Source organism: Bufo bufo, chromosome 1 (assembly GCF_905171765.1).
Source record: "Bufo bufo chromosome 1, aBufBuf1.1, whole genome shotgun sequence".
Classification (NCBI taxonomy): domain Eukaryota; kingdom Metazoa; phylum Chordata; class Amphibia; order Anura; family Bufonidae; genus Bufo; species Bufo bufo.
This window is the reverse complement of record NC_053389.1, coordinates 789,640,083-789,655,329: the sequence shown is the minus strand read 5'-3', so window position 1 is coordinate 789,655,329 and position 15,247 is coordinate 789,640,083. Positions and strand designations below refer to the sequence as shown.

At 40.6% G+C, this 15,247-nt stretch overlaps 1 protein-coding gene across 1 annotated transcript in view; it reads left to right on the top strand.

Moving 5' to 3' along the window:
- The window catches only part of LOC120986405 (potassium channel subfamily T member 2-like), a 160,958-nt gene extending 153,184 nt beyond the window's left edge, over positions 1-7,774 (top strand). Inside the window, exons 23-28 of the mRNA XM_040414957.1 lie at positions 794-905; positions 1,022-1,123; positions 3,613-3,696; positions 5,730-5,858; positions 7,283-7,592; positions 7,686-7,774. Coding sequence (XP_040270891.1) covers positions 794-905; positions 1,022-1,123; positions 3,613-3,696; positions 5,730-5,858; positions 7,283-7,592; positions 7,686-7,774 — 826 coding nt within the window. The remainder of the gene's footprint in view (positions 1-793; positions 906-1,021; positions 1,124-3,612; positions 3,697-5,729; positions 5,859-7,282; positions 7,593-7,685) is intronic.
- The last annotated feature ends 7,473 nt before the right edge of the window (positions 7,775-15,247 follow it).

The window sequence follows — 15,247 nt, the reverse complement described above, 5'->3', positions numbered from 1 at the left end:
AGGTCCAGTTGGGGGGGGGGGGGGGGGTGTCCATGCACAGTCTGACAATATATCCAACTGGTAACTCCCATCTGGACCTTCATTGCAAACTGCTTGCAATTCATTCATAACTTCTAGCAGGAATAATAAAGCAATGGCACACCATAGAGTCATAGCAATACATGCTCAAAATTGTAATTACAAGGGGGATGCTAAAAGCATTGGAAAAAAAACCCGTAATATTCCCTGGATAAAATGGTGCCATACAGTGCCCCCCAGATAACAAGAGCACAAATTGCTCTGAGAGTACCTTTGCCATAAAGCACCCATACTTTCACAGATGCCGCATATAGTGCCCAGTTAGTGCCATATATTGCCAAGATACATAATGCTTGCTTACCCTGCCGTGCATTCACCGAATAGTGTCATACAGTGCCCACATAAAGCCAAACTGTACCTGCAAATTGGCATGCTCTGCCAGCATGGAGCTGAATGGTACTCACATACACAGCCAATTGGTGCCCAGAGATTGCTATGCTCTACCCACATATAGTCGAACCGTGCTCACCTACTGCCATATAGTGACCATACGGACATATAGTGCCCCAAGAGTGTCATACAGCATTAAATAAGCTGTGCAGAAGTGCCATGCTGCCCCCTCCTGCTAGTGATGGAGAATAAGAGACTGATACCGAGTAAGGAATCTGCACTGAAAACCTACAAATCTGCCACATGTGAACCTGGTCTTATGTATACAGGTTATATGAGATGATGATGATGACGATGATGATGACGATAACTGTTTCTTCTGCAGATTGTTTCCTGGGCTGAACATTATCACCGAATTAACACATCCAGCAAACATGAGATTCATGCAGTTCAAAGCTAAGGACAAGTACTCAGTGGTGCTGTCTAAGCTGGAGAAGGTAAAGGCCGTAACACTCGTCAGATACCTGTCTGACTGTCTCTCTAATGTCTGTCACCTTCCTATGTCTTCTTCTCCTTTTCATAATCCCTCCCTCAAAGCTCTGTCCTCTCACAGAGGGAACGTGAACGGGGCTCTAACCTGGTCTTCATGTTCAGACTGCCCTTTGCTGCTGGGAAGGTCTTCAGCGTCAGCATGCTAGATACTCTACTATATCAGGTACTGTTTTCTATATCTCCTCCTAGTACTCTACATATCTACCCCTACATCTCCTCCTATTACTACACATATAACCTCTCCTATATCTCCTCCTATTACTACACATATAACCTCTACTATATCTCCTCCTATTACTCCATATAACCTCTCCTATATTTTCTCCTGTTACTCCATATAACTTCCCCTATATCTCCTCCTATTACTCCATATAACCTCTCCTGTATCTCCTCCTATTACTCCATATAACCTCTCCTATATCCCCTCCTATTACTCCATATATCCTCTCCTATATCCCCTCCTATTACTCCAAATATCCTCTCCTATATCCCCTCCTATTACTCCATATATCCTCTCCTATATCTCCTCCTATTACTCCATATAACCTCTCCTATATCCCCTCCTATTACTCCATATAACCTCTCCTATATCCCCTCCTATTACTCCATATAACCTCTCCTATATCTCCTCCTATTACTCCATATATCCTCTCCTATATCTCCTCCTATTACTCCATATATCCTCTCCTATATCTCTTCCTATTACTCCATATATCCTCTCCTATATCCCCTCCTATTACTCCATATATCCTCTCCTATATCTCCTTCTATTACTCCATATATCCTCTCCTATATCTCCTCCTATTACTCCATATAACCTCTCCTGTATCTCCGCCTATTACTTTATATAACCTCTCCTATATCTCCTCCTATTACTCTATATAATCTCTCCATATATAGCTTTCTATTACTCCATATAACCTCTCCTATATCTCCTATTACTCTATATAACCTCTCCTATATCACTGACTATTACTTCATATAACCTCTCCTGTATCTTATCCTATTACTCCATATATACTCTCGTATATATCTTTTCCTATTACTCTATATAACCTCTTCTATTACTCCATATATCCTCTCCTATATCTCCTCCTATTACTCCATATATCCTCTCCTATATCTCCTCCTATTACTCCATATAACCTCTCCTGTATCTCCGCCTATTACTTCATATAACCTCTCCTATATCTCTTCCTATTACTCTATATAATCTTTCCATATATATCTTTCTATTACTCCATATAACCTCTCCTATATCTCCTATTACTCTATATAACCTCTCCTATATCACTGACTATTACTTCATATAACCTCTCCTGTATCTTATCCTATTACTCCATATATACTCTCGTATATATCTTTTCCTATTACTCTATATAACCTCTTCTATTACTCCATATATCCTCTCCTATTACTCCATATATCCTCTCCTATATCTCCTCCTATTACTCCATTTAACCTCTGCTATATCTCCTCCTATTACTCCATATAACCTCTCCTATATCTCCTCCTATTACTCCATATATCCTTTCCTATATCTCCTCCTATTATTACATATATCCTCTCCTATATCTCCTCCTATTACTCCATATAACCTCTCCTGTATCTCCACCTATTACTTCATATAACCTCACCTATATCTGCTCCTATTACTCTATATAATCTCTCCATATATCTCTTTCTATTATTACATATATCCTCTCCTATATCTTCTCCTATTACTCCATATAACCTCTCCCTATATCTCCTCCTATTACTCTATATATCTTCTCCTATTACTCCATATAACCTCTTCTATTACTCCATATATCCTCTCCTATATCTCCTCCTATTACTCCATATATCCTCTCCTATATTTCCTCCTATTACTCCATTTAACCTCTCCTATATCTCCTCCTATTACTCTATATAACCTCTCCTATATCTACTCCTATTACTCCATATAACTTCCCCTATATCTCCTCCTATTACTCCATATAACCTCTCCTATATCACCGACTATTACTTCATATAACCTCTCCTGTATCGTATCCTATTACTCCATATATCCTCTCGTATATCTTCTCCTATTACTCCATATAACCTCTTCTATTACTCCATATATCCTCTCCTATATCTCCTCCTATTACTCCATTTAACCTCTCCTATATCTCCTCCTATTACTCCATATATCCTCTCCTATATCTCCTCCTATTACTCCATTTAACCTCTCCTATATCTACTCCTATTACTCCATATAACCTCTCCTATATCTCCTCCTATTACTCCATATAACCTCTCCTATATTTTCTCCTGTTACTCCATATAACTTCCCCTATATCTCCTCCTATTACTCCATATAACCTCTCCTATATTACCGACTATTACTCCATATAACCTTTTCTTTATCACCGACTATTACTTCATATAACCTCTCCTGTATCGTATCCTATTACTCCATATATCCTCTCGTATATCTTCTCCTATTACTCCATATAACCTCTCCTATATCTCCTCCTATTACTCCATATATCCTCTCCTATATATCCTCCTATTACTCCATATATCCTCTCCTATATCTCCTCCTAATACTCCATATATCCTCTCCTATATCTCCTCCTATTACTCTATAGTAACTCCATTGTTTTCCCTTTCCCCTCTCTGCTCCAGTCCTTTGTGAAGGATTACATGATCTCCATCACACGTCTGTTACTTGGTCTGGACTCTATGCCCGGTTCTGGTTTCTTGTGTGCGGTAAGTCCTTGGCATGTCATTGGCGTTTTATCCAGTAATATTGTTGTAAGTCTGATATTGAATGAACCCAAATATTCTCCTCCTACTATAACATTTTATAATGAGATTTGTTTGTGGGAAAGCTGTAGCACTGACTGGCTTGGTGCAGGAGCCCAGGAGGCGGATCCTTTTGTCGTGCTCCGCCCTCTCAGGCTCTTCATTAGGCAGAGCACTTCCCTATGTTGCTCCATTAAGTTGCTTAAAATAAAATGTATCCTACCCCACAGTGCTCCCATACTTTGCCAACTACACAGAGCTCCCATAGTGCCAGCCTGACAGTGCGTCCCTACTGTACCAATCACATAGAACTCCCGTAGTGCGAGACCTACAGAGCCCACATATTGTGCCAACCACACAGAGTTCCCATAATGCCAACCACACAGTGCCCCCATACTGTACCAACCACACAGTGCCCCCATACTGTACCAACCACACAGTGCCCCCATACTGTATCAACCACACAGTGCCCCCATACTGTACCAACCCCACAGTGCCCCCATACTGTACGAACCCCACAGTGCCCCCATACTGTACCAACCCCACAGTGCCCCCATACTGTACCAACCCCACAGTGCCCCCATACTGTACCAACCCCACAGTGCCCCCATACTGTACCAACCCCACAGTGCCCCCATACTGTACCAACCACACAGTGCCCCCATACTGTACCAACCACACAGTGCCCCCATACTGTACCAACCCCACAGTGCCCCCATACTGTACCAACCCCACAGTGCCCCCATACTGTACCAACCACACAGTGCCCCCATACTATACCAACCACACAGAGCTCCTGTAGTGCCAGTCCCACAGTACCCTCATATTGTGTCAACCAAACAAAGCTCTTGTAGTGCCAGCCCCACAGTGCCTCCATCGTGTACCAACCACACAGAACTCCCAAAGTGCCAGCCCTACAGAGCCCACATATTGTGCCAACCACACAAATCTCCCGTAGTGCCAGTTCCACAGTGCCCCCAAACTATACCAACCACACAGAGCTCCTGTAGTGCCAGCCCCACGGTGCCCTCATATTGTGCCAACCACACCAAGCTCTCATAGTGCCAGCCCCACAGTGTCCCCATGCTGTACCAATCACACAAAGCTCCCGTACTGCCAGCCCCACATTGCCCCCATACTGTACCAACCGAAGAGAACTCCCGTAGTGCCAGCCCCACATTGCCCCCATACTGTACCAACCACAGAGAACTCCCGTAGTGCCAGCCCCAGAGTGCCCCCATACTGTACCAATCCCACAGAACTCTAGTAGTGCTAGCCCTACAGAGTCCACATATTGTGCCAACCACACAGTGCTCCCATATTGCCATGTCCAGAGTGCCCCCATACTATACGAACCCCTCCTGTAGTGCCAGTCCCACAGTGCTCCATACTGTACCAACCACATAGAGCCCCTCCTACATAGTGCCAGCCTAACATGGAAATTATGGGTGAACAAACAGCAGAGGGCGCTCACGTGTATCTTCCAAGAACTGCACTGTGTCCCATTATTAAAGCCCCTGCTTGATTTCTGCCGGGGGCCCGACAAGCGTTATATAGAAGTCCTCCTGTAGGGGGAGCAGCAGCACAAGAGTCCTTCTTGTCTCCTTCATTATTCTTATTTTGTATTCTATCTTCATTGATGCTCTGAGCAAATCACATTCTGTCCATTCCCCCTGAGCGATCACATCTAGAATGCTAATAATCAGGCAAAATGCAGATTTTTAAATGCTCTATAAATTTTAGAATAATGTATTATATGCAAAATATTCCACGTAGCTATATTCTACATATAGCTGTATATAGTCCCAGATACGCCCTATAAGATCAAAGACTGATGCAGGATATCGTCGCCCCCGGCCAGCTCTATCATTTATTATACTGTTTAGTGTGTGATCATTTCCTTAGGGATGTCCTTTCATGAAAACTATTTCGATTTTGGGTCACTGTGCCCCCTTGTGGTGAAATAGAGGAATGACAAAACATGTATTTTTACTCAGCTCCGAGTCACAGAAGAAGACCTTTGGATTCGTTGCTATGGGCGTCTCTATCAGAAGTTGTGTTCTACTACTGGCGAAATACCTATTGGAATCTTCCGCACCGAGACGCACATGTTGCCGGCCTCTGAGGTACGCTGTGGCTCCTGCCTCTCTGTACTATCGTTGGTCAGAATTGTCAAAAGAAATATTTAACAGCGGGAAGCTGATCATCAGAATGTTGACCCAGCTGCAGTACCAGGCACAGCCACACCTACATGTAAGGCACTGTACCTGGATAAACGAAAAAGGGGCCTCAGCACTCCGGAGACCATCACCTCCCTTTGTTCAGATGATTGTCTGGGGTCCCAAGGATTGGACCCCCACAATCATACAATGTTGGCCTATCATAAAGGCAGGCCATCAATAAAAAACACTAGATGACGCCTTTTACCCTTAGGGTGCATTCACATTACCATATGTATTTGTCAGTCCGCAAACCATGGACATATGGATGCGGATGGAATCCCTGTACTGTCGTCATCCATATGTCCGTTCCACAAAGGATAGAACATGTCCTGATCCGTGTGCTGTCTGCAGCCGTATGTCCGTTCTGTGAAGGACAGAACATGTCCTGATCCGTGTGCTGTCCGCATCTGTATGTCCGTTCTGTGGAGGACAGAACATGTCCTGATCCGTGTGCTGTCTGCAGCCGTATGTCCGTTCTGTGAAGGACAGAACATGTCCTGATCCGTGTGCTGTCCACATCTGTATGTCCGTTCTGTGAAGGACAGAACATGTCCTGATCCGTGTGCTGTCCACATCTGTATGTCCGTTCTGTGAAGGACAGAACATGTCCTGATCCGTGTGTTGTCCACATCTGTATGTCCGTTCTGTGAAGGACAGAACATGTCCTGATCCGTGTGTTGTCCACATCTGTATGTCCGTTCTGTGAAGGACAGAACATGTCCTGATCCGTGTGCTGTCTGCATCTGTAGGTCCGTTCTGTGAAGGACAGAACATGTCCTGATCCGTGTGCTGTCCGCATCCGTATGTCCGTTCTGTGAAGGACAGAACATGTCCTGATCCGTGTGTTGTCCACATCTGTATGTCCGTTCTGTGAAGGACAGAACATGTCCTGATCCGTGTGTTGTCCACATCTGTATGTCCGTTCTGTGAAGGACAGAACATGTCCTGATCCGTGTGCTGTCTGCATCTGTAGGTCCGTTCTGTGAAGGACAGAACATGTCCTGATCCGTGTGCTGTCCGCATCCGTATGTCCGTTCTGTGAAGGACAGAACATGTCCTGATCCGTGTGGTGTCCACATCTGTATGTCCGTTCTGTGAAGGACAGAACATGTCCTGATCCGTGTGCTGTCCACATCTGTATGTCCGTTCTGTGAAGGACAGAACATGTCCTGATCCGTGTGGTGTCTGCATCCGTATGTCCGTTCTGTGAAGGACAGAACATGTCCTGATCCGTGTGGTGTCTGCATCCGTATGTCCGTTCCACAACGGGGCCTTAGTGCCATATTTTCTACCAATCAGAATGATTACTGTCTTGCCTTGTTTTCTAGTCACAGGTCTCCATCAGTGTGGAAGACTATGAAGACACCAGAGAGAGCCGCTGGGGAGACACCATCCAAAGTCGTGGTCCACATCGCAACTCTACATCCAGCGACCAGTCTGAGCATCCGTTACTGCGCAGGAAGAGCATGCAGTGGGCTCGGAGGCTGTCTCGTAAAGGAGCAAGGCAGCCTGGGAAATCGGCGTCCGAAAGGATTAGCCAGCAGAGGATGAGTCTGTACAGACGCTCAGAACGGCAGGAACTCAATGCTTTGGTGAAGACCAGAATGAAACATCTGGGGCTCTCCACTGCGGAGTACAGTACGTGACCCGAATTGTGATGAGATTAGGGGCTTATGTGACATGGAGTCCGCCCCTCTCACTAATCTGTGTCTCCATCTTCTGTTTCTACAGTGGACATTATGGACACAGATAACTCCTTGTCATATATCCTTATAAATCCCCCTCCAGACACCAATCTGGAAATCAACGATGTGGTGTAAGTATATTTCATTGCTTCAAAAGGGGTTTTATGACTTTTTTGTACTGTTCATCAGTATCTGATCGCCGGTGTCCAACGCCCGGGACCCTCACTGATCGGACTGCGGTGCTCCGGTGCCACTGCCACCATGCGGCTCACCAAGCACAGCGTCGTACATTGTATAGTGGCCGTGCCTGGTATCGCGCTCGGCCCTATAGACTTGAATGGGACTGCACCTAGGTCATGTGACCGATGAACGTGACGTCACAGATTTTGGGTCACTGGAGCACTGCGTTCTTCTCAAACAGCTGATTGACGGGGGTCCCGGGTGTTGGACCCCCACCGTTCCTGAGAATAGGTCGTCAGTATAAAAAAAGTTGGAAAACCCTTTTAAGAGGTCCTCCGGGATTGCATACATAGTTGTGCCTGGTACTGCATCAGTGTCAGGGAACTGGCGAATCCTTTGGCGGGCCCTCCCCACCTATCTCTGATTGGGCCCTGTCCACACTGACGGAGCAGGAGGAGGCAGCTGCTTCCTCATCTCCGAATGGACACCCCCTCCTCCCATCCATCAGCCCTGAATCTCCTGTACAGCGGACCGGCAACGACAGCGCTCGGCTCTGTTCTTGTAATGTTCTTCATTGATTCATTCATTGTCCTGGCCGTCAGGGGTCCTGGAGCCTCTACCCATAAATTATTGATGTTACACACTAAGGCCTCATGCACACGACCGTTGTTGTGTTCCGTTCCGCAAAATGGGGTTCGGTTGTTCCGTGATCCGTTTCCGTTTTTTGTTTCCGTGAGTCTTCCTTTATTTTTGCAGGATCACCAGACATGAAGGAAAGTAAAAAAAAAATCTAAGTCAAGTTTGCCATGCAAATGATAGGGAAAAAACGGACGCGGATGACAATCTTGTGTGCCTCTGCGTTTTTTCACGGTCCCATTGACTTGAATGGGTCCGCGAACCGTTTTCTGGGAAAAAAATAGGACAGGTTATATTTTTTTGACGGACTGGAACCACGGATCACGGACGCGGATGACAAACGGTGCATTAGCCGAGTTTTCAACGGACCTATTGAAAGTCAATGGGTCCGCAGAAAATCACGAACAACGGACACGGAACAGAACAACGGTCGTGTGCATGAGGCCTAAAGGACATATCCTTATATCATTTATTCAGCATCTTCACCATCGCTCACAGCATTCCCGGAAGTCATTTTCAGGTATGTTGTCTCTCAGAGACAAAAGGCCAGGGTGGGGTCCACCAACTTTCCTTGTGTCTGCCGTACTGTCCATTCAGCCTGGCATCCTTGTATTGCCCATGAATTTCAATTCTGGATCATCTTTTCATAGAACCTGCATTGTGCACTTCCTCTGTTATTCCTCCTGGAAATTGATGAATAAATTTAGAGCTAGGTGCTGATTTTCACCTTTCCAAAAGGGCATGTCCTTTCACATTAGAACAGCATCCAATTAATGCTCCCAGTGTCCGAATAGTACCCATACTATTGACAAGGAGAATGATAACGCCCAGTTGGAAATTTATATAAACATTTCCAGGAGCTATAACCGAGGAACAGCACGAGGCAAATCATCAGCATTCAGCCGTTATTTATTCAGGAAAGCTGGCTAGACTAACATACAGTATGACTCCAAAACCCCTGTCTAGATATAGGAGGGGATTTATTAAGACTGGCTTTTCTTATGCCAGTCTAAATACAAAAATTCACGCCAAATTTATAAAGAGGCGTGCGCCTTGTAATCATTTTGGCAGATCTTGAAAGGTCCATGGGCCTGAAACTGAAATCTACACGTAATTTACCGCAGTTTTCTGTAATGAATTTAGTTAATTCCATTGGGTCTCGTAGGCCACGCCCCTCGCCACCCATGTTTAAGAACGTTATATGACAGAATTCAGGTTGCCTGCAGTGACCACTAGAGGGAGCTTTAGGACCACGCTGCCTATTTACACAAGGAACTCAATAGTAAAGCAATATTCAGTAAGCTCCCCCTAGTGGCGGATACTGGTTATTTCTGACCTGTATAGTTTAAAATAAAAGCATGGTGCTCAAAGGTGGAAATTCCCTTAAAGGCATTGTAATGACTGCCCATGAGTAGTATTGGCAATCTGACAAAATCACCCCTAAGGGCTCGTTCACACAAACACGTGCTGCCCGTTGCCGTATTGCGGACCGCATTTGCGGAAGCGCTACGGAGTGCTTCCTGGGGTTCCGTTCGGTGCCTCCGCACCGCAAAAAGATAGAACATGCTCTCTCATTTTGCGGAACAGAGGGATCGCGGACCCATTTAAGTGAATGGGTCCACGATCCCCATGCGGCTGGGCCACGGTCGGTGCCCGTGCATTGCGGGCACGGGCTTTACACGGTCGTTTGAACGAGCTCTAAGCAGGTGAATCTTTTCCTAGTTGTCATCTTCAGGAGTGGTCTGATGTGTCCTGATTTGATCTGATTTCTCCTGAAGGTCTTGCATTGCTTAGATCAGTCATCAGCAGAATTTCCTCCCCTGTCTCATCTGATGTGCTGCTCAGTGATTGTCCTCATCTTGATTTCCCATTCATTGATCCTCCGCACATTCTCCTCCTGCCTTCATGTATTACATATTCCCTCCTGTCTTGGTGATGATGTTGTATCTTCTGCTCTGCATGGTATCTCAGCACCTCATTGTATCTCCATAGGAGGCGTCCATCTCACTAATATTCAGGTGTCAGGCTGACTCTTCTTAATGTCTCCCCGTTCTTTCACTTCATTGTCTACTTGTCGCTGTCTTATCTCTTGTCTGTTGTCTTTTACCTTTTTTTCTGACACTGGAGATCTAATACCCAGAGAAGAGAATGAATGTAGTCAATGAGCAATTCCTTCCACAATAGATATGAATATCACTAGTGAATTATTCCCCTCTGAAATAAATGAAAGAAAAAGAGTATTTTCTCTGACTATTACCTTTGAGGGTATACAGGAGCATTCTGTATACCCTCAATGGAATCTTTTTCTGTGCTCATTTGTGTCCCCTATTTTATGAGCTGCTGTAGGGCACAGGAAGGAACAACTGCTATAATACTGCTCCTATGTACAAGAATATAACTACTATAATACTGCTCCTATGTGCAATAATATAACTACTATAATACTGCTCCTATGTGCAATAATATAACTACTATAATACTGCCCCCTATGTACAGAAATATAACTACTATAATACTGCTCCTATGTACAAGAATATAACTACTATAATACTGCCTCCTATGTGCAATAATATAACTACTATAATACTGCCTCCTATGTACAAGAATATAACTACTATAATACTGCTCCTATGTACAAGAATATAACTACTATAATACTGCTCCTATGTGCAATAATATAACTACTATAATACTGCCCCCTATGTACAGAAATATAACTACTATAATACTGCTCCTATGTACAAGAATATAACTACTATAATACTGCCTCCTATGTGCAATAATATAACTACTATAATACTGCCTCCTATGTACAAGAATATAACTACTATAATACTGCTCCTATGTACAAGAATATAACTACTATAATACTGCTCCTATGTGCAATAATATAACTACTATAATACTGCCCCCTATGTACAGAAATATAACTACTATAATACTGCTCCTATGTACAAGAATATAACTACTATAATACTGCCTCCTATGTGCAATAATATAACTACTATAATACTGCCTCCTATGTACAAGAATATAACTACTATAATACTGCTCCTATGTACAAGAATATAACTACTATAATACTGCTCCTATGTGCAATAATATAACTACTATAATACTGCCCCCTATGTACAGAAATATAACTACTATAATACTGCTCCTATGTACAAGAATATAACTACTATAATACTGCCTCCTATGTGCAATAATATAACTACTATAATACTGCCTCCTATGTACAAGAATATAACTACTATAATACTGCTCCTATGTACAAGAATATAACTACTATAATACTGCTCCTATGTGCAATAATATAACTACTACAATACCGCCTCCTATGTACAAGAATATAACTACTACAATACCGCCTCCTATGTACAAGAATATAACTACTATAATACTGCCTCCTATGTACAAGAATATAACTACTATAATACTGCTCCTATGTACAAGAATATAACTACTATAATACTGCTCCTATGTACAAGAATATAACTACTATAATACTACCTCCTATATACAAGAATATAACTACTATAATACTGCTCCTATGTACAAGAATATAACTGCTATAATACTGCCTCCTATGTACAAGAATATAACTACTATAATACTGCTCCTATGTACAAGAATATAACTACTATAATACTGCTCCTATGTACAAGAATATAACTACTATAATACTGCCTCCTATGTACAATAATATAACTACTACCCATACTGCCTCCTATGTACAAGAATATAACTACTATAATACTGCTCCTATGTGCAATAATATAACTACTACAATACCGCCTCCTATGTACAAGAATATAACTACTATAATACTACTCCTATGTACAAGAATATAACTACTATAATACTACTCCTATGTACAAGAATATAACTACTATAATACTGCTCCTATGTACAAGAATATAACTACTATAATACTGCTCCTATGTACAAGAATACAACTGCTATAATACTGCTCCTATGTACAAGAATATAACTACTATAATACTGCTCCTCTGTACAAGAATATAACTACTATAATACTGCCTCCTATGTACAAGAATATAACTACTATAATACTGCTCCTCTGTACAAGAATATAACTACTATAATACTGCCTCCTATGTACAAGAATATAACTACTATAATACTGCTCCTATGTACAAGAATATAACTACTATAATACTGCCTCCTATGTACAAGAATATAACTACTACAATACTGCCTCCTATGTACAAGAATATAACTACTATAATACTGCCTCCTATGTACAAGAATATAACTACTATAATACTGCCTCCTATGTACAAGAATATAACTACTATAATACTACTCCTATGTACAAGAATATAACTACTATAATACTGCTCCTATGTACAAGAATATAACTACTATAATACTGCTCCATGTACAAGAATATAACTACTATAATACTGCTCCTATGTACAATAATATAACTACTATAATACTGCTCCTATGTACAATAATATAACTACTATAATACTGCCTCCTATGTACAAGAATATAACTACTATAATACTGCCTCCTATGTACAAGAATATAACTACTATAATACTGCTCCTATGTACAAGAATATAACTACTATAATACTGCCTCCTATGTACAAGAATATAACTACTATAATACTGCTCCTATGTACAAGAATATAACTACTATAATACTGCCTCCTATGTACAAGAATATAACTACTATAATACTGCTCCTATGTACAAGAATATAACTACTATAATACTGCTCCTATGTACAAGAATATAACTACTATAATACTGCTTCCTATGTACAAGAATATAACTATTATAATACTGCTCCTATGTACAATAATATAACTACTATAATACTGCCTCCTATGTACAAGAATATAACTACTATAATACTGCTCCTATGTACAAGAATATAACTACTATAATACTGCTCCTATGTACAAGAATATAAGTACTATAATACTGCTTCCTATGTACAAGAATATAACTATTATAATACTGCTCCTATGTACAATAATATAACTACTATAATACTGCATCCTTTGTACAAGAATATAACTACTATAATACTGCTCCTATGTACAAGAATATAACTATTATAATACTGCTCCTATGTACAATAATATAACTACTATAATACTGCCTCCTATGTACAAGAATATAACTACTATAATACTGATCCTATGTACAAGAATATAACTACTATAATACTGCCTCCTATGTACAATAATATAACTACTATAATACTGCTCCTATGTACAAGAATATAACTACTATAATACTGCTCCTATGTACAAGAATATAACTTCTATAATACTGCCTCCTATGTACAAGAATATAACTTCTATAATACTGCCTCTATGTACAAGAATATAACTACTATAATACTGCTCCTATGTACAAGAATATAACTACTATAATACTGCTCCTATGTACAAGAATATGACTTCTATAATACTGCCTCCTATGTACAAGAATATAACTACTATAATACTGCCCCTATGTACAAGAATATAACTACTATAATACTGCTCCTATGTACAAGAATATAACTACTATAATACTGCCTCCTATGTACAAGAATATAACTTCTATAATACTGCCTCCTATGTACAAGAATATAACTACTATAATACTGCTCCTATGTACAAGAATATAACTACTATAATACTGCTCCTATGTACAAGAATACAACTACTATAATACTGCCCCTATGTACAAGAATATAACTACTATAATACTGCTCCTATGTACAAGAATATAACTACTATAATACTGCTCCTATGTACAAGAATATAACTACTATAATACTGCCCCTATGTACAAGAATATAACTACTATAATACTGCTCCTATGTACAAGAATATAACTACTATAATACTGCTCCTATGTACAAGAATATAACTACTATAATACTGCCTCCTATGTACAAGAATATAACTACTATAATACTGCCCCTATGTACAAGAATATAACTACTATAATACTGCCTCCTATGTACAAGAATATAACTACTATAATACTGCTCCTATATACAAGAATATAACTACTATAATACTGCTCCTATGTACAAGAATATAACTACTATAATACTGCTCCTATGTACAAGAATATAACTACTATAATACTGCTCCTATGTACAAGAATATAACTACTATAATACTGCTCCTATGTACAAGAATATAACTACTATAATACTGCTCCTCTGTACAAGAATATAACTACTATAATACTGCTCCTATGTACAAGAATATAACTACTATAATACTGCCTCCTATGTACGATAATATAACTACTATAATACTGCTCCTATGTACAAGAATATATCTACTATAATACTGCTCCTATGTACAAGAATATAACTACTATAATACTGCTCTTATGTACAAGAATATAACTACTATAATACTGCTCCTATGTACAAGAATATAACTACTATAATACTGCTCCTATGTACAAGAATATAACTACTATAATACTGCCTCCTATGTACAAGAATATAACTACTATAATACTGCTCCTATGTACAGGACTATAACTACTATAATACTGCTCCTATGTACCAGAATATAACTACTATAATACTGCTCCTATGTACAAGAATATAAATACTATAATACTGCTCCTATATACAAGAATATAACTACTATAATACTGCTCCTATGTACAAGAATATAACTACTATAATACTGCTCCTATGTACAAGAATATAACTACTATAATACTGCTCCTATGTACAAGAATATAACTACTATAATACTGCTCCTATGTACAAGAATATAACTACTATAAT